This window comes from Capra hircus, chromosome 5 (assembly GCF_001704415.2).
Source record: "Capra hircus breed San Clemente chromosome 5, ASM170441v1, whole genome shotgun sequence".
NCBI lineage: Eukaryota > Metazoa > Chordata > Mammalia > Artiodactyla > Bovidae > Capra > Capra hircus.
In genome coordinates this window covers 102,796,861-102,822,052 of record NC_030812.1, presented here as the reverse complement: position 1 = coordinate 102,822,052, position 25,192 = coordinate 102,796,861, and the positions used below count along the sequence as shown (strand labels likewise).

Sequence of the window (25,192 nt, the reverse complement as noted above, 5' to 3'; positions counted from 1 at the left end):
AATGCGCTAGAAGAGCGGAGGGTGCCGTCTACTTGTTAAGGGAGTCCCCAAAATGAACTTCAAGCAAGAAAATTCACCCATTCTTATTTTCTTGGGCTTCCCTCAACTGAGGGAGATGAAGGTCCAGAACCAGGAGCCCAGAGCTTCCTTTCTCCGTGCCCCACAGCAGTTTTGCGCTATAGCTGTTTTTATTCCCCCGATTCGACCGGGGAGGAAATCTGAGGCTGAGGGAGTGAAGTGAACTGCTGGACGTCACAAAGCAGACGAGATGGCGGAAGATGGACTAGAGCCTAAGCCTTCTAACTGTCGGCTCCTGTCTTGGGGGTGACTGAATGGGTCACTGTCCCAGGGGCACGGCCACTGCTCAGTTAGGAACTCGACTCCTCCAGCAGGCACCGCGGAAAAAAGGACTTTGTAGGGAAGAAGGCGGCCGCGAGTGCGGCGGGGGTGGGGGAGGGAGCTGGAATCTAAGTCCCGCCCTCCTCGGGCAGTCCGGCTCCTGCGCTCTGATTGGCCGGTCTCTGCAGCGAGCGTCGCGATTGGGTCCCTTGCGACCGTTGAGATTTGAACTCCACTTTTGTGGCTTTGCCCGCGCCGCGCGGGGCTCGGTGGCGGGTGTTTTCCTCTGCCTGGCGTGTATTGGCCGGTTTCTCTCACCGCGGGGGTGCTGCCTCGCAGATTGGTGCATATTGTGCCCTCCGTGGAGTTTTTTTGGTTTTTGTTTTTTAATTCCAGCCCCACGACGCGAGTTGGAGGAACGGCGGGTGAAGCTCTCTTGTAAGGTGTGGTGTTCTGGGGAGCGGGGAAGAGAGGCCGGGAAAATCTGGCATCCGGCAGTGAGATGCGGTATTAGACTGTAGGGTTAGTAGATGTGTCCTTGTGGTACAAAGTGGTGCAAACAGCCATAGATCCTCAGTGGAATTTGGGCAAATCGCTTAACGTTCCTTAGTTTCAGTTTCCTCATCTGTAAATGGGACCAAATTACTATGGACTCCATGAAATGGGCATTTTGGAGACTTAGACCAGGTATGACGTTCGAGTAGCCTAATAGAACCTGGCGTAGAGTAAACAAATAGTAAATATTAATGTTCTGTCATTCTGGAGACAGGAAACCCATCAGCTCATACTGGTCTTAGATGAGACCTCTCTATATACTTAAGTTTTCTCATAAAAACAGAAATAACAGTGCTAACTTAACGCATTGATATGCCACTTTACAGTTATTTAAATATTTTAATATCCCTTGATTCCTTTAATCCTGAGAGCAACTTTGTAGTCAGATATCAGTAATCCTGTTTCACAGATGAGGCCCAGGGGGTTAAGTAACCAAGTGTCAGAGTCACAATTAGAGTTCAGTTCTAGTCCAGGGTTAATCACATCCTTTAAAATAATGTTATTAGCTTGATGCAAAACTAAAAAGCATGTATATTCGAGGAGGAGAGTAAAAGAAGCAGATTAAAAAGATAGCCTTTAGATGTAGACCCTGACTTATTTGCTGTTTGGCCTCCAGCCCTGTGAGCCATTGGGAGAAAGATGTCTCCCCAAGTATGGGAATTCCATCTGCCCTTATCCCCAGAGGAGTTGTTGAAAAGTGGAGGGGTGAATCAGTATGTCGTGCAAGAGGTACTGTCCATCAGACATCTTCCATCGCACCTTAAAGGTAAGACTCCATAGCTGCCACTGTGACTAGCACTTCAGAACAATCACCGGCATCTGATTCTATTGTCTGTTCCACTACATCACTAAGCTCCATGGGGGTGAGAGACATGTCTTTTCTGTTACTTTCTGTTTTCTGTGTAGTGTTGTGTTACATGAAGGATATATTCATTAACCACTTTCTCTAAGGTACACAATAAACAGTTCTGGTGTATATGATTAGCCTTTGGGGTGAATTTAATTTTTGATGTTTACCTCTTACCATATGCCAGAATAGAGTTGTGGTGGTTTTAAGAATTATACAAGAAGATGTCTCCTAGAATGTCTGAGACTTGACCTGACCTGTTTCAGGTAATAGTTTTTTAGAGTAGATCACATTTCCAGGAATGTGCAGTGATGGAAAAAAGCATATGTGCGCAGTAGCAATACTGTACAATATATGTATAGTTCAGTTACACACTGAAACCTATAGATGACCGCAGACAATTCCTGCAATTATCAACAAGACCCCATGCATAATGTCACTGTACTGCTTGGAAGTGTCTTGTATCAGTTAGATTGCTTTGGAGAGTTACAGAGAGTAGAGATTAAGTCTGTTATTGCCTACAGCAAGTAGGGTTCATTCATTATCAAGCAGCTCGATGATAAAACTGCAGCTTGTCTCTTCTTGGCCTTTCCATTAGTGTTACCAGATGACAGCTCCTTGCTCTGATGAGCAGAGGTAGAGAAAGGGATTTTTCTATCTTTTATAACAATTGCATTGCTTTTGGCATTTAGAACCCTAAATATAAGTTCTGTAAATAACTCATGATCAGATCATTAATTTATTCAAGTATTTACTGGTGATAATGCTGTTTGCCAGGAAGTGTTCTCTTCAACTGGGGATACAGTAGTAAATAGACAAGATGTCAAAATTGTTTCTCTCACGGCTTTCAACAAGTAATAAATAAATTGTAAATACCAAGGAGAAAAATTTTTAAAGATAGAAAAAGAATACAGTGTGCATTATAGATTGGCATTTTATGTTGGATGATCAGAAAAGACTTGCTGATAGGTGACATTTAAGCAGAGACCTTACAAGTGAGGACATTAACTATGCAGATTCCAAAGGAAGGGCAGTCAGGAAAAGCCAGTCCGAGCCCCTGAGGTGGGAAAATGACAGTGTGGTTGGAGGGGAGTATGCTAGGAAAAAAGAGATCAGGTGGGAAGTAATACAGATTATTCTAGAGTCTTGAACTTCAAAATGTGGTCTTCAGGAGCTTTAGTATTAGTTAGGAGCTTATCATGATTTATGAGCTTATTAGAAATGCAAGATAAAAACCCATCCCCAAACTGCTGAATCAGAAAATCCATTTCTTAAGATCCTCAGATGGACATTTGGTGGCTCAGACATAAAGAATCTGCCTGCAATGCAGGAGACCCAAGTTCGATCCCTGGGTCAAGAAGATTGCCCTGGAGAAAAGAATGGCTACCCATGCCAATATTCTTGCCTGGAGAATTCCATGGACAGAGGACCGTGGTGGACTGCAGTCCATAGCATCACAAAGAGTGTCTATTGTGTTGAGCAGAGACTGTAAGGGGCAAGGGAAGAAGCGGGGGCTAATTCAGAGGCTAATGAAATAATACCAGGGAGCTTGCTTGAGGTGATAGCACAGAGGTTATCATAAAAGGTTAGATTCTGAGTAAATTTTGAAAGTAGAGTCAACAGGATTGTTGATGGAGTGGATTAGATTTACAGGGTTAGAAAAAGCAGAATCGAGGATGATTATAAGGCTGTTTGACTTGAGCACCTAGAAGAATGGAGTTGTCATCTACTGAGATGGGGCAGTGTAGGAAAGGAAAAGGTTTAGACTGTTGGTTATATTCTTATGGAGTTCAGGGGAGAGGTGCCAACTATTGATACATATTTGGGATTTAATATTCAACATATAGAGGGTGTTTAAAGCCATGAGATTGAGTTGAAGAAGAAAAGCAGTTTCAGACATAAGACCTAAGACAGTCCAACATTTGAAGGCTGGAAAGATAAGAAAGTACCAATAAAAGAAATTAAGGGCCAGTCACTGAGGCAGAAAGTGAGCAAAGATGCTGAGTGGAAGCTAAATTAAGAGACGTTTGAAAAGGGAAAGGAGAGATCAGCTGCACATTTAATCCTGGACTTAGCAACGTGGCACTTGCTGGTAACCTTGATGAACACTATTTCAGAATGGTAGGGTCAAAAGCCTGATTGGAATACATTTGTGAGAAAGCGGGATGAGAGAGGTAATTAGAGATGGTAGGTTTAGATAAGCCTTTCTGTTTGTTTGTGGGGTTTTTTTTTGTTTTTTGTTTTTTTTTTGCTTTAAGGAGTAGCAGAGAAATAGTGTGTAGCTAGAGGGGCGAACAGGGTCAAGGGAGGATTTAGTTTTGTTTTTTTTTCTCAAGATGAGCAGTGTTACATGTGTTTATGCTGAATGTGGGGCTTCCTAGGTGGTCCTAGTGGTAAAGAACCCACCTGCCTACACAGGAGGTATAAGAGACTTGGCTTCCATCCCTGGGCCAAGGAAGATCCCCTGGAGGAGGAAATGACAACCCACTCCAATATTCTTGCCTGGGAAATCACATGGACAGAGGAGCCCAGCAGGGTATAGTTCATGGGGTTGCAGAAAGTCGAACATGGCTAAAGTGACTGGGCACGTGTGCGTGCCTGCCTGCCGAATGGGAATAATCTGGGAGGGGAAAGTTGATGATGCAGGAGGGAAAGGGAGGAAGGATTGTTGGAGAAGTATCCTTTAGGGGGTCAGAGAGTCTGTGATGGGGGTAGGGGGAGGAGATGGTTTTATTAGAGCAAGGACGGTTTATCCATGGCAGTGTAGCAGAAAGTAGAGCATATGGACCCAGATGCGGATAGTGCCTGCCGGTAAAGACAGAGTGTGGCGCAGCTGGAGGTTCTCTTCTATCTGATTCTGTTCTGTTGTGGGTGGAGAAAAGGTGCGAAATAATGCCTAGAAGAAAGCAGATAGGCCTGGGAACTTGCAAAAGGCTTACTAAGGGCCTACTTGAAGTCCTGAGATGAGAATAGTTGGCATGGTTGTATGTTTTTTCAAGCCACGTTTATAAGTTTTCAAAAGCAGAACAGAAATGAATATGTGATATGACCTCGACAGTCAAAATAGTATGCATAGAAGATAAACTGAAAAATGAGCCAGATGTTAACAGTGTTTGTTTCTTTCTCATTTTCACTTTACTGTATTTTCTAGATTACAGAAGGAGGTTTGTAAGAATGGGAGATGGCTTACAAGTACTGAGTTACATTGTGTGCCAAATATTATCCTGACTGCTTCACGTGGATCATCTTGCTTAATGTTTACCAAAAAATTCTGAAAAGCCCTATGAGATATGATCTGTTATTATTCCCAATTTACAAAAGAACAAACTGAGACTTGGTAAGCTAAGTAACTTAGTCTAGTAAATGTTCAAGCCGAGTATAAATGTAAGCAGTGTAACTAGACTACATCAGTGGGTGATGCTTCGGAGAAGAAAAGGGGGGTGTGAATGGAGAGAATCATTGAATGTACTAAAAAGTAGGTAACAGGTAATCTTCGAAAGAATAGCTGTTAGATTCATCAATCTCAGAAACTAGGTTTCAGGGAATTGAGAAAGATTATATAGATTTTAATGGGACATGAGAGCAAACTCAAAGGCATTGATTGTTTTTGTATTGTTTGTTTTAAAGAAGTGGGGGCCTGAGCATGTTGTCAGAAAGAGAGTGTTCCCTGGAAAGGATGAAGTCAGAGGTGAGAGAAAGGAGATAAGACTTTGGCAAGGCAGTGAGAATAGCTTAGCGTTGGAACAAAATCTTTCCACTGGAGACTGAAGCAAAGTGGGAAGGTGTTGGCGGAATGATTTGTTGACTGAGAGGCAGGATTACTTCGGGTCTCATTCTTTTGGGTAAAGTAGAAAACAGTCATCTACTAAAGGAAGAGAGGCAAAGGGTCAGAAAACATATAAAGGGAAGGATATGCTGTGAGTATAGTGTAAGGAGTCAGTAGGAGTTGGGGAAATAAAATAGTTTGTTAAACATTGCAAAGTTCCAGGTCATAGTTGGACGACATAACACTAATGTGATGAATCAGGTCAGCGAGCCAGCAGTGATAATGGAGTACAGGTTCAAGCTTTACTTTCCAGGCAAACCAACTTGGTGCCGCAGAAAAGATTTTGACAGAATTGTTTCCCTCCCCAGCCACAGAAAGAGCTAGATCTACAACTTGTTTCAAAAATTAACTCCATACAGGGCTCCATACAAGGCTACCAGGTTTCCCCAGTGGCTCAGCAGTGAAGAATCCTTCTGCTAGTGCAGGAGACTCTGGTTTGATCCCTGGGTGGAGAAGATCCCCTGGAGAAGGAAATGACAACCCATTCCAGTTTTCTTGCCTGGGAAATCCCATGAACAGGAACTGTGTGTGCTACAGTCCATGGGGTTGCAAAAGAGTCAGGCACGATTGAGTGACTAAACAGCAACAACAGCACTCTCATCACACTGGACAGCAGCAGCAGCAGTTGCAGCTCCCGGACCACCACATAATCACCAGGGTAGACAGCCTGTACTCTTTAAGCCATCCTCTACCCAGACAGCCATTCTGCCTTTCACTTTGAGGAAGTATAGCATTCAGTAAATTACAAGAAATATTCACGACTTTATTATAAAACAGGCTTTGTACTATGTGGTTTTTGCCCCCAACTGTAGGCTGTTGTAAGTGTTCTGAGCATGTTTAAGGTAGACTAGGCTAAGCTGTGGTATTCAGTAGGTTAGGTACTATTAGATTTTTAATTTAACAATGTTTTCAATTTATAGCAGATTTTCCAAATGTAGCCCCATGGTAAATCAAAGCAGGTCTATGGTAGCAAATGAACCTAAGTGTATTGCAAATGTTTGACATAACACACTAAAGGACTAGAGAACTAAGTAACTAGGAAAGCCAGCATTTTGACTGTGAGCTATATACAAAAGCTTTACACAGTTAGCGTCAGGTAGTTAGTAAATTTATTTTTTAAAGGGGTGTGGGTTAGCAGTTCTGAAACTGTTCCATATGTATACTAGGATTAAGCAAATACATAAATGAACTTATGTTTTTAATATACAGTAGAGTACTCTTGCCTGGAAAATCCCATGGGTGGAGGAGCCTGGTAGGCTGCAGTCCATGGGGTCGTGAAGAGTCGGACACGACTGAGCGACTTCCCTTTCACTTTTCACTTTCATGCATTGGAGAAGGAAATGGCAGCCCACTCCAGTGTTCTTGCCTGGAGAATCCCAGGGACGGGGGAGCCTGGTGGGCTGCCATCTGTGGGGTCAGAGTCGGACACGACTGAAGCGACTTAGCAGTAGCAGAAGTGAAAATAGATACAGAGGTATGTCCATTTATACCTACACACATGTATGTCCTGCATTTCGCAGTCTGGGTGGAAGGAGTTCCTAGTGGTCAAGTACGGGACAGTCTGAACAACAAAAGAAAAGTAATAGGAATGGATTAAAACACAGAATAAACAAAACATTCAAGAGCCCATTCTCACATAAATAGTTGAATACCTAAATTATGTATTGAAGGGAAAGAAAAGCTCATACTTACAGTGGCATTCCCATTAGTAAATATAAAAGGAATGATAGAAATAGACAAATCACCACTTAATAAAAGTAATCTTTGTGGCAGGTAAGAGTCATCCATTGTTGCTCAAATTAGGGGGCAGAATGTAGTGAGAAACAGAATGTTTGCATAGTTGCAAAGTATCTCCCTACACAAGATACTTACTAGTTGCAAAAGGGAAAACAGTAACTGCAGTGGAGACACCTGGTGAACCCTACCGACTGATCAGTTAACATTGCCAGTAATAAGGCATCATGTCCTTCTGGGTATAATGGTTGAAGGACACAACCTCCCTTTCTCAGTGATCTAGCCAAAAGCACATGACCTCAACCTAATCATGACGAACTAGCAGACCAACCCAGAGTGAGGAACATTCTGTAGAATAACTGGCAAACAACACTTCAAGCGTCAAAGACAAAGATCGGGAAAGTAAGGAGGTATGATGGCTAAATGCACTGTGGTGTTCTAGGTTGACTCCTGGCCTGGGAAAAGGATAGAATCAGAACAGCTGGCAAACTCAAGCTCTGTAGGTTAGTCATTAGCGTTTAGTTAATGTTCATTTTTTGGTTTAGAATAGTTCCTTATAGTAAAACAAGATGTTACCATTGTCTGGGTGAAGAATACAGGAACTCTACTATTTTTTCTACTTTTTTTATTTCAGAATCTAAAAAGATTCTGAGTTTGTATTCATTAGTAAATTGGACAAGTCACAAAACTACTCTGACATTTCATTTCTTCTGCCACAAAATAGACACAGTACTATTTGCTTCATCTCGCTCAGAGATGGAATAATAAAACTCAGTTGTTTTGATAAAACAGGACAAAATGTCAGGTGTTATTATAATAGGTTACATTGAAATGAACTGTGTCCTTTAGTGATTCTACCAAGAAAATCAGTTAACTCCATTTTTTCTTCTGTCTTGAACAGAATTAACCAGAAATGCCTCTCCCCTCTGTACTGATAAGTTTCTTTCACCTTTACAGCTTTTCAGACTGCCTTTCGAGTTCAGGGGCCCCTGGCTGTGCTAGAGCACTTTGATACCATCTACAGCATTCTGCAGTAAGTAAAGTAGTGCCTCTGGTACTTTAAAAAGAACTGGTGGCTATTTGCCCTAACTTTGCATGTTAGTCCAGAAATTCAATATTATAGTTCACTGATACTTGGTTCTGGGTGCTGATATTTCTGCTCATGAGCATTTACCCCAGCTCGCCACTGTGATTTCACATGTTTTTATAAGCATTAGGCTCCTCAGGTTTGATCTGAACTGTTAGAATGGGCTCTGCAGGTTCCTGGCTCACCCCCGGCACTTTCTTTCCCTCATAGTCACTTTCGAAGTATAGACCCTGGCCTCAAGGAAGACACACTGGAATTCCTCATAAAAGGTGTTTATGGGAAGGGGGTAGGGGATGGAAGGTGTATGTTGCTGTTTATTTGCTGTTTCTTGCGTTTTATCAGCCATGTGATGATATCAAGGCTGTGGTGAATCAGTTGGTTTGGCTAAGCCCGGGACCCCTGACCTACTAGGTCTGTAATCTTGGTGGGCGATACAGAGCAATGTGTGTTCACTGTAAGGGCAGACCGACAACATTCTTCCTACTTGCGGGCTGCCTCTCGTCAATGGAGGCTGTTCTTCCCGTTGCCAGAGAGAACGTGGGGTAACGAGTGAGAGAGTAGGGATAGGGCATGCTTGGGACATCAGGGGCAGGGGTCCAGAGGACTTGGCCTGTGCTGTGGCCACTGAGAGATGAGACACAGATCTTTGGTAATCTGATGGCTGCAAGGGCTGGGGCTTTGAAGTTGGGTGGTGTGAGGAGAGCGAGTGGAACTGACCCCAGATCCTGCCCTTTGCAGTGGTGTCCCGCCACTCCCAGGAGCTCCCTGCCGTCTTGGACGATGCAGCTCTGAGTGTGTCAGACAGAAGTGCCCACCTGAACGCCCTCAAGATGAACTGCTATGCTCTGATACGCCTCTTGGAGTCCTTTGAGACCATGAGCAGCCAGACGGGTCTCATGAACCTGGAGCTAGGCGGGAAGGTAATTTGGTGTTCCTGGCTCACTTAATAAGGGGTCTGGGGAGATGGAGGAGTTGGTGGGAAAGATGGAAGTCAGTGATTCTGAGAATCCTTTCCCTTTCTGCCCTTGGTCCTTGTTTAAAGTTTATTAGAAGGTACTCAGAAGTATCACAGTGTATCTTTTGCTGAGAAGCAGCTCTTTTATATTTTGAAACTTATAATCCTTCTGTCTTACCTTCTACCTTGTCTTGATACTGGATAGCTTGGGCACTCAGACTAACAGATTGTGATCCTCTTTTCTCCCTCTTTTTTTCCCCAAATACATCCTCTTTTAGGGTAGGAAATCCCGGGCCAAGGCAACTCATGGCTTTGACTGGGAGGAAGAGAGGCAACCGATTCTTCAGCTTTTAACACAGCTGCTCCAGTTGGACATCCGTCACTTGTGGAACCACTCAATAATCGAAGAGGAGTTTGTCAGGTGGGTGGTGATTGCGCCAGGGGATGCTGGCCGTGAGGAATGAGGGCTCTGGTGTTAGAGATGCTTTTGAAATGCTTCATTTCATGCTGCAGTTCTGTCTGTAATACATAGACATGTGCCAGTTATGTTGAATTGTTCAGAAGTAGACAACAAAGGTTAGAAATAGCTTTATTCAGTCACGTAGTGGTATTTACAGAGAATCTCCTCGGTAATTGGCTGGTATCATTAAATGTATTGAAAACCAGCATTTCTGCTCTCTTAAGAGTTTGTATTTTAGAGCAGAAGACAATTTTTTAAATAAGCAAAATATATAGTATGCTTTCAGGTTTATTACTGTGGAGAGAAACAGAAGGGGTGGGAAGTGTAATGGGAAATGGCTGTAATTTGTATCAGTGGCTCTAGCAAGACTTTTTGAGGTGGTGACATTTGAGCAAAGCCTTCAAGGAGGTAATGAGAGCCACGAGGAGAACTGGAGGCAGAGCAAGGGCGGGAAATAGGTACCAAGGAGGGAATGTGCTGAGCAGGTCCAGATAACAGTGCTGGGGCCAGAGCGACAGCTGAGACAAGGTGAGGGTTGAGCTGAGGTCGGAGCAGGGGAGCCAACTGCAGGTCCCCGTAGGCCATCACGGTGACTTCGCCATCAGCATGAGGTGGGGCCCCTCGGGGTTCCGAGCAGGGCAGTGAGGTGGTCTGGCTGCCCTATCGAGGTCACTCTGGCTGTTGTGTCAAAACAGACTGACAGGAAAGGAGGAAAACGGGAGAGCAGCTAGGAGGCTGTGGCAGTGACTTGGGCAGGAGATGGCCGTAGCTTAGACCTAGGAGGGAGTGGAGATGGGGAGCCATGGGTGCAGTCTGTATTTGTTCCTTAAGGAGAGTCTATAGGATGAGCTGGCAGATTAGAGGTTGGAGGGAGGGTGTGGTTGAGGGTGACTCACCTGGGGTTCTGGGTTGAGCATTTGAAAAAATGGAGCTGCGGGTAACTGAGATAACAAAGCCTGTGGGAGTGTGTTTGGGGGGGAAGTAGCAAGTTCTGCTTTGGGTGTAGAAAGTTGGAGGTGCCTGTTAAGATATCCGAGTAATGTCACTTTCGGGTGTGAAATGTACAAAGTGAAGTAGTGAGGGAGAGAGAGCTGAGCTCGAGCGCACATTTGGGAATGTAGTGTGTTTATATAAATGGTGTTTGTAGCCATGAGACTGAATGAGATCAGTAAATCAGTAAGCAAAGCTAGAAGAGAGCAGAAATCTGAGGACTACCTCGGGGTACTCCAGCATCAGGAGAGTGATTTGAGGAGGAACCAGCTAAGAAACAGAGAGGAGCCGGGCTCCTGCTGCCAGATGAGGCATGTTTCAAGGGAAAGGGAGTGACCAGCTATGTCAGATGCAGCCGAAAGTTCAGCCAAGATGAGGACTGAGTTGGCCATTCAACATTGAGAAGTCATCAGTGATTTTGTCTGACTTTATCATATATTCAGCTTCTATGCAGACATCATCATAACTGTTGACCTACATGTACTTATATGTATGAGTACCTACATGGCAGTCGGCAAAGCAACTAGATGCAGAAGGCGATAGAGTATAGGGAACTAGAAGACCCTGACTGCAGCAGCAGAGATAGAATGAATGAGCAAGGGCAGTATAATTGAGTCCAGACCACTGATGTCATCATCTCAATCTTCTTTTCTCAGCTTGGTTACTGGCTGCTGCTACCGCCTCCTGGAGAACCCCACCATTAGTCACCAGAAGAACCGCCCTACCCGAGAAGCCGTAACGCACCTGCTGGGTGTAGCTTTGACGCGTTACAACCACATGCTGAGTGAGTCGGCCTTTCCTTTTCCCCACCCCTTCCCGAGGCCCAGGGTCATGGCTCATGTGCAGGACTCCACAGGTGCCACTGTGAAGATTATACAGATGCTACAGCACTTTGAGCACCTGGCATCCATCCTGGTGGCGGCTGTGAGTCTTTGGGCAACTGATTACGGAATGAAGAGCATTGTAGGAGAGATCGTAAGGTGACCCTGCCTTCTCTACGTTTCTAATTCTCATTTTCCTCAGGGAGAAGAGGAATATTGGAGATAAATTCTCTGTGTAACACTGCATTCCTTCAGATGTTGTTGTTTAGTTGTTAAGTCATGTCAAGCTCCTTGCGACCCTATGGATTGTAGCCAGCCAGGCTCATCTGTCCATAGGATTTCCCTGGCAAGAATACTGGAGTGGGTTGCCATTTCCCCCCTAGGGGTTCTTCCCAGCCCAGGAATTGAAATTCTGCATTGGCAGGCAGATTCTGAAAGGTTGCTGCTGCAAGCTGTATATTAGACCAGAATTCGTGACCTCTGGAGGCTTGACTACTTGGAGCTTTTTGTGTAGCAAAGTTTTATTAAAGTATAATAGAGAAAGAGAAAACTTCTGACGTAGACATCAAAAGAGGACAGAAATAGTGCCCTGTTGCTGGTTTTTAGCAAGGCATTTTGTGTCTGTTAACAAGCTGCTGATCAGATGAGAGAGACTCCTCAAGGCTGAGGTAGTTTCACCAGGCCCCTCTCCCACAATATGCATTTTTGAGATAGGGCAGCACAAAGTGTGTCATCCCCAGCCATAAAACAATTGACATGAGTACTGGTTTATTGAGCCATTATCAGCCCAAGGTTTGAGAAGAGAAAAAAAAGGTTAGTCTTAGGCGGAACTATTTTGAAGAAAGGCAGATTCCAAAGCAGATACATCATTTCATTAACATGGCTTAAGAAAAATATTTCCATAAGAAAAATTGGTTAGCTCAAGGCAGAACCAGGTGGTGTTAGAAGCCTCTTTTAATTTTGTTGTAGAGAAGGGAAAAAATGTCTGCCGCTGGCAGTTTATTTCCTCCTGCCGCTTGGGGACTTCTGGCCTTCCTCTGTTACCCTCTCAATTCTTTACATCTGACCCACCAGGGAAGCCCCTTCAGATGTTAGATGCCAGCTTAATTCTTGCCAGGGCCTAAGTGATTAGGTTACGCTGCTCTGGCTGTGTTTATTCCCCTGTGTAGAGAGATTGGACAGAAGTGTCCCCAGGAGCTGAGTCGGGACCCTACCGGGGCAAAGGGTTTTGCGGCCTTCCTGACAGAACTAGCAGAGCGCATCCCAGCCATCCTGATGTCCAGCATGTGCATTCTGCTAGACCATTTGGATGGAGAGGTAGGTGGTCCCTTGGTCAGTGTGGGTTGTGAGTCCATTGTTGAAAGGCTCTTTCTTAACATGAAGGTAGTAACTTTCGCATGAAGTCAAATTGTCTCGGCTTGTCACTGTGGCAGTTCCTTCCTGTAGAGAAGCAGATGAAGTTTATTGAATTAAAGGGCCATGTCAGTATCATACTGGTTTCATCCCAAACTGGTAGAGAGATGACAGTTCCATAGCTTAAGTCAGTGAGAGACTCAGCTGTGGTTCTGGGTCCACCCATTCTGCAGGATGAAGCCCCTGGCTCTCAGATGCTCCCATATCACCTCTCTCAGTTCTCTTATCCTCAGTGTTAACCTGGCTCCTTCCCAAACCTGGTATTAGCTCTCCTCAGTGAATGTTAAGAACCACGATAATCTGCTCATTTACCTAATGTATTGATACCATGACTTTAGATTGCAAGATCCCATTCTCTGGCTCTTGGCGTTGCAAAAACCCTAAACTGTTCTCCCATCAGATTCTGCAGTGCACATGGTCAGGCCTAGGGCTGATTGCTGTTTCTCTGTCAGTGAATTGTGGGAAGGGGATTGTGAGGGAAGACAGTGTTATTAGTAAGGATCAAAGGCTTTGAGGCCTCAGAAGCAAGGTGGTAATTAATGCTTCTGAAACATGTATTGGTGGGTGGATGTGATTTCACATTCAGCTGCCACCATGGCTATCTCCTTGCATGGAGGGGATAGGGAGGGGTACTGCTCTGGGCTCTTATTTGTTTCGTCCCTAAATTCTCTTCTGAGCAGTCAAGGCCCTTTTGGCATTCAGCTTTTTCCAGTGACCTCAGGATGAATGCCGAGCTTCCAATGCAGGGGGGTGCGGGTTCTATCCCTGGTCAGGGAACTGAGGTCCCGATGCTGAGCAGCATAGGAGTTTAGGGCAAGGACAGTCGGTGTGGGGTGCAGAGCCGCCACCAGCCTCACTCTCCCTCAGAATTACGTGATGCGCAATGCTGTGCTGGCGGCCATGGCGGAGATGGTGCTGCAGGTCCTGAGTGGGGATCAGCTGGAGGTGGCGTCCCGGGACACCCGGGACCAGTTCCTGGACACCTTGCAGGCCCATTGCTACGACGTCAACTCCTTTGTGCGCAGCCGCGTTTTGCAGCTCTTCACCCGAATTGTCCAGCAGAAGGTGAGTGGCCATTGACGTGATAGAGATCCACAGAACCCCTCTATGCAGGCCGAAGCAAAAAGGAAAGTAGCTGTGTCAAAGAAGAGTCTAGAATTCAGGATTTCACTGCCAGTAGTAAAGGTCCTCCTCTGTCAGGAACAAGGATTCTGGCTCCATTCAAAGAACTACACTGTCTTAATACAGTATTCCCGAACTGTTCACATCCCGTAGAAAAGTTTCCTCAGATGAATGGCTCGCACATCTAGAGTGCACTTCACCATCATCTTGACATTATGGCCAGTGTGGGCTGGGATCTGATCCTCTCCTCCTGCTCCTGACAGGCTCTGCCCCTGACGCGTTTCCAGGCAGTGGTGGCCTTAGCTGTGGGGCGTCTGGCAGACAAGTCGGTGCTGGTCTGTAAAAGCGCCATCCAACTGCTTGCCAGCTTTCTTGCCAATAATCCCTTTTCCTGCAAGGTACGTATCCCTTGGTCCACCCAGAAGAGGGATTAAATGGAAACAGGTGAAATTCCATGAGTCAATGGCCCTGATATTCATTATTTCTTGGTAGCTTAGTGACACTGACCTTGCTGGACCACTGCAGAAGGAGACCCAGAAATTACAAGAGATGAGAGCCCAGAGGCGAGCCACAGCGCCTTGTGAGTAGGGTCTGTGGGGGAGCTTTCAACCTTGACACCCTTCTCCCCGCAGCGGGGAGCTCAAGGCAAGAGTCTAAGTGAAACCTTCTCGTTCAGCCGCAGAGCTAGACCCCACTGAGGAGTGGGAGGCCATGCTGCCAGAGTTGAAAGCTACCCTGCAGCAGCTGCTGACGCTTCCCCAGGAAGGAGAGGGGATGTCTGAGGGCGTTGCTGAGACAGAGACCCCCGAGGAGGTGGAAGGACGCATCCGTCAGTTGCTAGCCAAAGCTAGTTACAAGTATGGGAAAGAATGCAGTATTCTCTCGTGACCCATTAGGTTTAGAGTTCACCTTTGGGAAACTATATACATGTTTTTAATTGAAATATAGTTGATTGGCAATGTTGCACTAATTTCTGCTGTACAGCAGAGGAACACATGTATACATTCTTTAATGATACATTTTTTTTTAATGAAAAATCTCTTCCGAGCCTGCTCTCTAGCCACGTAGTTCCTTTCCCATGGGAGCAGCAACAGTAGTGGTTAAGCGCCTCCTTCTAGAGATAATATTTAGTCACACAGTCAAACTTACCTTCATCACCACCGCCTCCCCCCCCCCCCCCGCCCCGACCCCTTTTTACGTAAGTGGCAGAGTTCTCCACTGGAAGGTCTGGGTTCTCGGTGCATTCATGAGCTAGGCCTCTGACACAGGCCACGGTGCCACTCTCAAGGGGGCAGGATGGGTGATAGGCCGTGTTCTGTCAGGCAGGCCATCATCCTCACTCAAGAAGCCATAGGCCACTTTCGGGAGTCTGAACCCTTCTGTCATGTGGACCCGGAAGACTCAGAGGAGACCAGGTTCCTCAGCCTCTTAGGAGCCATCTTCAAAGGTAAATTCCTTTTCCTTCTTCAGTCAGCAAACAAGACACTTCAGCTAGTATTCATGGCCCATTGACTTTATGTCAGACACGGACGTGACTCACAGCCTGGCACTGAAAGAGGCCAGAGGGGGGTCTGCAGTGTGCCTGCTTGGGAATGGAAGCAACCCCCAGGCCTGAGATCCATAGTAACAGGGAGTGGAAGGGTATTTCAAGCCATAGACGACTCAAGAAATCTTTTCTGGGAAATGAACCAAGATATTTTAGACTGAATTCTAAATTTATACTTTCCTATTGGGAGTTCCCTGGCAATTGAGTGGTCAGGACTCCACATTTCCATTGCAGGGGGCATGGGTTTGATCCGTGGTTAGGGAACTAAGATCCTGCAAGCCACATAGCATAACAAAACAAAACTTTCCTATGGTAGAAACACATACTCGTGGATGTTTAAAACTGTTGGGTTTCCCCATATACCCTTGAACAAAAACTATCCTGTAATTCCCTAACTCTAGGCCCAGCAGCTCCCACCCAGGAGGAGAATCCCCAGGCGGCTGCAGGGAACTTGGGCCCAGGAGAGACTGGCTGTAAGGACAAGCCCAGTGGGTCAGAGCCTGAGGAACGCAGCGATGAGCTGGTGAAGCAGGAGTTGCTGGTGCAGTACCTGCAGGATGCCCACAGCTTCTCCCTGCAGATCACCAAGGCCATCGGCATCATCAGCAAGATGATGTACGAACACACAACTACAGGTGTGCCAGCATCCCCGCCACAGAGGCCAGGGCGAGGACCCGTCTCGTCCGTATTTGATTGATGTCCGTCTGCTCTTTTGAAGGGCCCAGATTCTCTACTTCCATTTGCCTGCTGTAGCCCTGTGGAGTGTGCATATAGCATTTGACAGGGCACTGGAGGGAGGTGGGGTCCTCAGGAGAAATGGGGAGGGTGTCCCCTCATGTTGCTACATTAAGAGAGGTTCTGTTTTTAAGTGTTGGGGCGTTTCGCCGCGCTGATAGGTGACATTTGTGTCTGTCCTCTCAGTGGTGCAGGAGGTGATTGAATTCTTTGTGATGGTGTTCCAATTTGGGGTACCCCAGGCCCTGTTTGGGGTGCGCCGCATGCTGCCTCTCATCTGGTCGAAGGAGCCTGGCGTCCGGGATGCTGTGCTTAATGCCTACCGCCAACTTTATCTCAAACCCAAGGGGGACTCTGCCAGGTACACGGGCTGCATTGGCCTTTGCGAACTACCCTGAAGTCAGCCTCTCCCAGGAGGTGTCTAGTCTCCTGAGGGGAGGCCAGGGAGTGGGCTCCTCCTAGGGGACTTCTAGACCCAGAGGCAGTAGGTCTGTGATGGACTGGGGGAGTGAGACCCAACCTAAGCAGTTATTTGGTTTATTTTTGTTTCTTTTTATTGAAATATAATACAACATTATATATATAAGTTACAAGTGTACATTGTAGTGATTCACAGTCCTTAAAGGTTATATTGTTTTAGTTATAAACTATTCCCCATGTTGCACAGTGCATCCTTGTAGCTTATTTTATCCAGGATAGTTTGTCCTCTTAGTCCCCTACCCCATATATTGCCACTCCCCCACCCCTCTCCCTACTGGTGACTACTAGTTTGTTCTCTTTGTGTATCTGAAACAGTTGTTTATTGTTTGACGCTGGCGGGATTGCCTAATAACCTATTTGCCAGGTTCAGCTTCTCCGTCTTTTAATGACCCCTGATCTCTGCTGTTCCCACAGAGCCAAGGCCCAGACTTTGATTCACAATCTCTCTCTGCTGCTAGTGGACGCCTCAGTTGGAACCATTCAGTGTCTTGAGGAAATCGTAAATATGCTCACTTCCACTTATTCATTCGGCAAATATTAGTGAGATTATGGTGTACTCAGCCCCTGAAATATAGGATTACTTGCTTTCAACTCTAGTTGGGAGCCAAGAAAACATAAAACATTTTAGAGCAATGCAGCAGATAGTTAAGTGGTATAGATAACAGTTATTGTAGCAACAGTAATATAACACATTATGCCAGGCACTAATTTAATCACTCTGCTCATATTAACATGTTTCATCCTCACAATTGCTCTAGGAGGCAGTATTATTATCTACATTTCCCAATAAGAAACTTGAGGTAGAGAGAGCTTGAAGAACTGGGCTAACTTCAGCCAGTTAGTGACAAAGTTTAAGATTCAATCTCAGGCGTCAGAGTTCCAGAAAACATACTCCTGCCTGGTACGTTATGTTGACGAGTAGAGAAGAGAGCAGTGTCAGGTCGAAGAGTCGAGGGCAGAGCTTCCGAGTCGAGGGCAGAGCTTCCTGAAGGTGGCAGGACTTGATTTGGATCTTGATGCGTCAGATTTAGAGAATTCGAGAAAGGAGGGGAAACATTTCAGACAGAGCCGAGCAAGAGCACTGCCTGTGTTGTAGAAGGAAGACCATTGCGTTCTGGCTCAAGATTGTTACCTGGAAAAGATAGTGAAGCTGGAAACGGGTTGGAGCTGAACTGGGAAGATCTGTGGGACCTAGGACTTGAACCTTATTGGCCAGGGGCCCCAGCATCTCTGTGCCACAGAGCTACTTTGAAGGGTTTGGGTGGTGGGGCTCAAGGCAGAGATGGTGCTGACCACGAGCCTCCACTGGGAGGAGCAGCACCACCAGCCACATTTTCTCCTCACTGCGGAAAAGAAAAGCCTGCTGGAGGCGCCTGGCCTGAGATCGCGCAGGGCAGCAACTGGCCAGGAGCCCATACCGCAGGCCGCAGAGAGCTGTTTCTATCAGTACTTGGTGAGCAATGCTGTGGCCTGATGAAGCAGACGTCTGGGAGAGCACAGCACACAGGCTGATGGGAGCCGAAGCCGGGAATGTTCCTGGAGGCTGATGCGGGTGTGCAGTGACAGGGATCTGGACTTTGGGGGTGAGAGGAACATCTATAGGGTGGCATTTCATGGAAGACAAATTTTAAAGGGGAGAAAAGGTGGAATGAGTGACCGACACATTAAAAATTAGGTGACAGAGGTTTGAAGACTGTTGGTGGTGGTGTCACTGGCAAAATGAAAAGGCAAAGATGATGGCATCCATTTGGGACACATTGAGTTGACAGTAGCAGTGAGAAAACCTACTAGAAATCTCCACAGTGTTGTCCAGGCTATAGATGTGCACAAACTCAGCAAGGTCAGTTTCAGCACGTCATCTAAAGAAACATTGGCAGGCAGGAGAATAGAAAGTAGCAGAGGTGGGGGTATCTCCCAGACCCCAGCTTTACATCTTCAGCTGCCTCCTTCCTCTCCACTTCGGGTTCTCAGTGTTCTCTTCAGAGGAGGTAGACCAGGTGTCAGGGGAATTGTTACTTTGGGGCCTGAGCCCTTTTTCTTTTCTCTCCAGATCTGTGAGTTTGTGCAGAAGGATGAATTGAGCCCAGCAGTGACCCAGGTGCTGTGGGAGCAGGCAACGGAGAAGGTGCCCTGCTCCCCTCTGGAGCGCTGCTCCTCCGTCATGCTGCTTGGGATGATGGCACGGTGAGGCTCACATCAGACAGGCCAAGGGGTGAGCGAGAAGAGAAAGGTTCCCTGAGGACCGTTATTACTGCTCCAGTGAGAGCGCTCGGGCCTGGCTGAGCTCTGCATGTGCGTCGCCGCCTAAAGAGAACAAGTGACGGTGCGGTTCCAACCCGCCCAGCAGAGGGGTCAGCCGCACGTGAGGGATGCTGAGGGCCGGCCCCACACGCAGCGCTCCAGGGCTCGCGAAGCCCTGAGTAGGGAGCTGGCTCCTATGCTCCTTGGTGGTGGTCCCCACACACACGGGTCTGAGTGGCTTTAACTCTACGGCTTCTTTTCCTAGAGGAAAGCCAGAGATCGTGGGAAGCAACTTGGACACCCTGGTGAATATAGGTCTGGACGAGAAGCTCCCACCGGACTACAGGTTGGCCCAGCAAGTATGCCACGCCATCGCCAACATCTCAGACAGGAGGAAGGCACGTGGGGTGGTAACGTCCAAACTAGGGAGAGTGGGTGTCCCCTTGTCCACCCTCGACACTCACCCGCGTCGTTGCCCTCAGCAGCCTTCTGTGGGCGAACGTCACCCTCCCTTCCGGCTGCCCCAGGAGCACCGCCTGTTTGAGCGACTGCGAGAGATGGTCACGAAAGGTGAGCTGCTGTGCAGAGCCTGGGGCAGAAGGGCCTCTCTGTCTGTGGTGGCAGCTTCCCCCTCTTCCTGCGCAGGCAGCGTCCACCCAGACCCGCTCTGGGTCCCATTCAAGGAGGCAGCCGTGGGCCTCATCTACCAGCTGGCTGAGGGCCCCGAGGTGATCTGCGCCCGGATACTGCAGGACTGTGCGAAGCAGGCCCTAGAGAAGTTGGAGAAGAGTGACCACCAGGAGGCCCCGCGTAAGTGGGCAAGAGGGGTGGTGGGCCCATGGCAGCAGCCCCTGACACCACCACCTCCTGCAGCCACGCTGACCCCCTCAGCCCTCCCTGTCCCTTTCTGTCACTCAGGCTGCACAGTCACTGCTACCATGCCCTCCACCCTCATGTCTTGCTTCTTTTTTTCTTTTTTAAAATAATTTTATTTCTTTTTGGCTGTGCCCAGTCTTAACTGCGCGGGCTTTTCTCTAGTTGCAGTGAGTGAGGATGACTCTAGTTGTGGCGCATGTGCTTCTCCTGGTAGTGGCGTCTCTTAGTGTGGAATGTGGGCTCTAGGGCACAAGGCCTTCAGTGGCTGTGGCTGCCAGGCTCTAGAGCACAGGCTCAGTAGCTGTGGGACCTGGGCCCAGTGGTTTCAAGGCATGTGGGATCTTCCTGGACCAGGGATGGAAACCCGTGTCTGCTGCATTGGCAGGTGGATTGTTTACCGTTCTCCACCAGGGAAGCCCTCCTGCTCCTTGCCTGGGTATAGAGCATGTGAGCCAGGGGACCATCAGTGAAAACAGTGCGGGGCCTATGAGACTTGATGGCCTTTCTCTCCCTGCTTTCCTGCCCCTGTCCTGCAGAGGAGACGCCCGTGCTCCCCACCTTCCTGTTGATGAACCTGCTGTCCCTGGCCGGGGACGTGGCTCTGCAGCAGCTGGTGCACCTGGAGCAGGCCGTGAGCGGAGAGCTCTGTCGGCGCCGGGTCCTGCGGGAGGAGCAGGAGCACAAGCGGAAGGAGCCCAAGGAGAAGGTGAGTGGCGCGCCTGCGCTTTGGGGTTCCTGCCCCAAGTGCCGCCCAGACTTGCTTCTGGCCCTTGGTCCTTTATGTTTTCTTCTGGGGAGCTCTGCTTCTCTCCTGTTCATTGAGCTCATGGAGGCTCTGCCTCCTTGCTCCTGATACCCTGGAAACGATTAGTGAGACCATAAATGGATCACCCAGGAAGTGTTTTAGGTAAATCCAGAGCATCGAGGTAGGGGCCTCAGCATAAAATCCAGGCTGTGCCCGAGGCAGTGTTTGCTAGAACCTGCACACTCCCACCGCCTTGCTGGCAGCCTGGGAGACTGGGCCTGGCCCCTGATGGGACTTTGTGTTCTCTCCACTAGAGGCAGTAATGTCTGGCAGACAAATGAGATACAGCTCTGCAGCAGTGGGGTAAAGTCTGACCTTCTCTGTGACCTTGAGCCGTTGTCTGGCAGGTTCCATCAGTTTATTTTGTCCAGGAAGTTATATGCTGCTGTGAGAATGAATCGGAAGAGATGTGGGATGCTCTGGCCACTTTAGACACGAATGGAGGGGATCTAGTACTTTTCCTATTTAATTCACGAGTCCTTCCTCTTCAGATACATGTGACAAGCCTGTGAACAGCTTTGCAGAATTTGCCCTTCCCCAGATCCATTCATGCGAAATGAAGGGTAGGCTGAAATCAAAACTGTCTGCTCACCCGTGATCCCTGGCTGCTTTCCCATCAGAATTCAAAGTCTGAGTCCACCTTGGAGGAGGAGATGGGGCTGGGCGGGGCCACAGCTGATGACACCGAGGCAGAACTCATCCGCGGCATCTGTGAGCTGGAGCTGCTGGAAGGTGAGAAGGGCTGCTGGGTGAGCCTTCCCCAGCTGGGTAGCCCGTCCCACACCTTGACTTGTTCCTTCACCAGGCAAACAGACACTGGCTGCCTTTGTTCCACTTCTGCTTAAAGTCTGCAACAACCCTGGTCTCTATAGCAACCCAGAGCTCTCCACAGCTGCTTCACTCGCCCTGGGCAAGTTCTGCATGATCAGGTGGGCCCCAGGGTGGAGAACTGCCTTCCCGAGGAGGGTCGGGGCTGGTGCGGTTTCCCTGACGATCCTCTCTTTGCCTCTAGTGCCACTTTCTGTGACTCCCAGCTCCGTCTTCTGTTCACCATGTTAGAAAAGTCCTCGCTCCCCATCGTTCGCTCTAACCTCATGATTGCTACTGGGGATCTGGCCATCCGTTTCCCCAACCTGGTGGACCCCTGGACACCCCATCTGTATGCTCGGTGAGACCCCTCCCAGCGCTGTCTCGGTCCCCACCAGCCCTGGAGGCCGTGGGGAAGTCAGTGTGGGAATCCCCAGAACTGTGTCCCCTCAGTCTTTAGGGCTCTCTCCCACATCTGGGCATGCCCTGGCTGGGTGTGACCCAAAGGGATTGATGCCTCTCGTCTAAAGCCTTGGCACCAGGCTTGGCCTCTTTCTCCAAACTCGGCTCTAGACAGCCTCTACCGGTACAGTCAGAAGAGGCCGTGGCTCCCTACTGAGGGCCCCCTGCCACCATCAGGTGCGCCCACAGTCCCGGTCCTAATGCCGTGAGATTTCATCCCTAGCCTCCGGGACCCCTCTCAGCACGTGCGGAAAACAGCCGCGCTGGTGATGACCCACCTGATCCTGAAGGACATGGTGAAGGTGAAGGGGCAGGTGAGCGAGATGGCTGTGCTGCTCATTGACCCTGCCCCTCAGATCGCTGCTCTGGCCAAGAACTTCTTCAACGAGCTCTCCAACAAGGTGAGAAGTAGGGTGGCTTAGGACTTGCTGCCGAGGGACGGGGCAGTCGTGTGCTGGTCTCTGTGACCTGACTCTCTCTCTTACAGGTGAATGCCATCTATAACCTCCTTCCAGATATCATCAGCCGCCTGTCAGCCCCCGAGGGAGGCGTGGAGGAAGAGCCTTTCCACACCATCATGAAGTAGAGTCCCTGGGCCTTGGGGCATTTGTTCTGTCGTAGAGCAGGCTCAGGAATCACACAGACCTGTTTGTGATATCCAGTCTGGTGCTCTGAGCCGTGTGGACTTCAGCACCAACCCGCCTCTGTAGTATTCCTCCTGTGTAAAATGAGGCCCCCAAATACTTGTTCCTCAGTTCTTGAGAAGATTTAGTAAAATAAAAGTCCTAACACATGTTTACATGCTAAGCATGTAAATAGGACTCTTTGGATGGCAGCTGCTTTTGTTCTAAGTTTCCAGTCACACTGTAAATTCCTCAGGAGGGTGGGGTGGACCCTTCCCTGAGGTGAGGGAGCGGGCAGGAGGGACAGGCCAGGGCAGAGGAGAGTCTGCCCCTGAGGCAGGAGGGCGACAGAAGGCAGGTGCCGGGGAGGGCCTGGGCGGGTGTCAGTGGTGGGCTCGGGCCTGCCCCCAAGGTGGTCCATCCGTATCCTGTCTCTATCTGCAGGCAATTGCTCTCCTACATCACGAAGGACAAGCAGACTGAGAGCCTGGTGGAGAAGCTATGTCAGCGATTCCGCACGGCCCAGTATGCTGCCTTCCTGGAGGGTTCGTGGGGCTGGAGGAGACCCTTCCCTTGGGGGTCCCGCTGAGCCTCACCACACCTTCCCTGCCCGCAGGACTGAGCGGCAGTACCGGGACCTGGCCTACTGCGTGTCTCAGCTGCCCCTCACAGAGCGGGGTCTCCGAAAGATGCTCGACAATTTCGACTGCTTTGGCGACAAGCTTTCTGACGAGTCCATCTTCAGCGCCTTTTTGTCCATCGTGGGCAAGTTGCGGCGTGGGGCCAAGCCTGAGGGCAAGGTGCGCAGGGCCTGCAGCTTTCAGGCCGCAGCTCCCACGGGTGTTCTGAGGCTCCAGGTTTCTGACTTAGTCCCCAGCTGACTGCAGCCAAGTAACCGGGTGACCTGAGACCAGGTCTTTCTGTCTCCAATTGTTTCTTTTTCTCTTTGCTTCAGGAGACTTTCTTAAGGGCCATTTCAGGTTCAAAGCAAAATTATAGTATTCCTCGCACCCCCAGTTAACCACGTCCCCTGCCACAGGCGCGCAGGGCATCTGTGAACCTGCCTTGACACATCCCCGTTGCCCAGAGAGCGTGATTTCCAGGAGGGTTCACTCCTGGTGATGTGTGTGCTTCACAGCCGACGCCCCGCCCTGAGCGTCCTCTGCGCCCTGCTCACCCCGCCCCGCCAGCCCTGCCACCACTGACCCTTTTACTGTCACAGCAGCCTCGCCTTGCACAGGATGTCATGTTGTTGGAACCACAGAGCGTGTGCTCTTCTCATTTGGGTTCTTCGCTTTAGTGATCCACATTTAAAATCCCTCCATCTCTATTCATGGACTTGTTTCTTTTTAGTCACAGAAATAACAAATTCCAGGCCTGTTTCTAATCTGTTCTTCCCTCCAGGCTGTAATAGATGAATTTGAGCAGAAGCTTCGGGCCTGTCACACCAGAGGTTTGGATGCAGTAGAGGAACTTGAGGTTGGCCAAGGCAGTAGCCAAAGAGCCCTGTCAGCCAGAAAACAGCCAGCTGGTATGTGGGGCCGCCCTTTGGGAGAGTCTGGGCAGGGCCCTCCTCTCAGATAGAGGTTCCTTTTTTCTTCTGGACTCACACCTCTGCCTCTGGTAGCCACTCGGCACCGGCCTGTGGCTTCTACAGCCTCAGACAACTTTGTCACGCCGAAGCCCCGCCGTACCACCTACCAGCATCCAAACACCCAGCAGCGAGCTTCAAGAAAGAAACTCAGGATTGTCTTCTCAAGTGATGAATCCAGCGACGAAGGTGCGGTGCTCCCTTCCAGACCCAGGCCAGCAGGAGTGGGGTGGGGGCCAGTGGGGGTGCCAGGGGTGGGGGGCTTTTGACGAGGTCCTGCTGTGTGGGCCCCACCCCCAGGTCATCTTCCTGTGCAGTGTGGTCTAGGACTGTCCCATTTGTTCTCTGAGACCTATTGCGCACCATCTTTGTGACTCAGCTTTTTCTTATTCCTCCAATTCTTTGTACAGAACTGTCAGCAGAGATGACAGAAGATGAGACACCCAAGAAAACCACCCCCATCCGCCGGGCATCTGCTCACAGGCACAGGTCCTAGGGGCAGCCTTGCCTATCCCAACCCTGCTGTGCAAATGTCTTATAAAGAATGACCCTGAATCCATTCCCTTTGTAAAATACTTGTTTGCCTGTCTCCTTGGTTTTTTAATGCATAAGTGGTCATTATAACGTAAGGCTTTGCTCTTAAACTAGGCCAACTGAACTGAGTTGAGCTGCTTTCCTTGGAATGTATATATATATATGTGTTTGTCAGTTTTCTTGTTTTCTAATGAATAAATATTTTTATATAGTTTTAGAGGTTTTTCCTAAGCTTGTCTTTGTCTCATCTTTCTCGCTAGCCCGGAGGCAGGCAGCAGCAGAGGGTTGCTGGTCCGGAGGGAGGCGCTGAGCCCAGGGGTCTGATGTGTGTCCAGCCCCTCAG

General features: G+C 48.6%; 1 protein-coding gene across 2 annotated transcripts; it reads left to right on the top strand.

Moving 5' to 3' along the window:
* NCAPD2 (non-SMC condensin I complex subunit D2) lies at positions 1-25,066 on the top strand. 2 transcript variants are annotated; one of them, XM_018048592.1, is made up of 32 exons: positions 1-782; positions 1,511-1,660; positions 8,259-8,334; positions 8,599-8,657; positions 9,127-9,308; positions 9,622-9,764; positions 11,450-11,577; positions 11,650-11,773; positions 12,784-12,931; positions 13,895-14,092; positions 14,413-14,547; positions 14,642-14,729; positions 14,826-15,006; positions 15,472-15,596; positions 16,097-16,330; positions 16,617-16,791; positions 17,325-17,409; positions 18,961-19,094; positions 19,417-19,549; positions 19,637-19,721; positions 19,797-19,961; positions 20,564-20,733; positions 21,453-21,564; positions 21,638-21,761; positions 21,845-22,000; positions 22,325-22,502; positions 22,589-22,683; positions 23,169-23,249; positions 23,341-23,524; positions 24,129-24,255; positions 24,352-24,504; positions 24,726-25,066. In XM_018048592.1, the coding sequence occupies exons 2-32, from the start codon at positions 1,534-1,536 to the stop codon at positions 24,809-24,811; spliced, it is 4,191 nt and encodes a 1,396-aa protein (XP_017904081.1). In that variant the 5' UTR covers positions 1-782; positions 1,511-1,533; the 3' UTR covers positions 24,812-25,066. The 2 variants fall into 2 exon arrangements, with proteins under 2 accessions (XP_017904081.1, XP_017904082.1); XM_018048593.1 differs by having other exon boundaries at positions 1-1,660.

Excerpts from the sequence above, each read along its gene's own strand:
- NCAPD2 (XM_018048592.1), top strand. The coding sequence starts at position 1,534 with ATGTCTCCCCAAGTATGGGAATTCCATCTGCCCTTATCCCCAGAGGAG. Across the intron at positions 15,597-16,096 it reads CTTAGGAGCCATCTTCAAAG|GCCCAGCAGCTCCCACCCAG; the intron begins GTAAATTCCTTT and ends CCCTAACTCTAG. Across the intron at positions 19,722-19,796 it reads GCGAGAGATGGTCACGAAAG|GCAGCGTCCACCCAGACCCG; the intron begins GTGAGCTGCTGT and ends CTTCCTGCGCAG.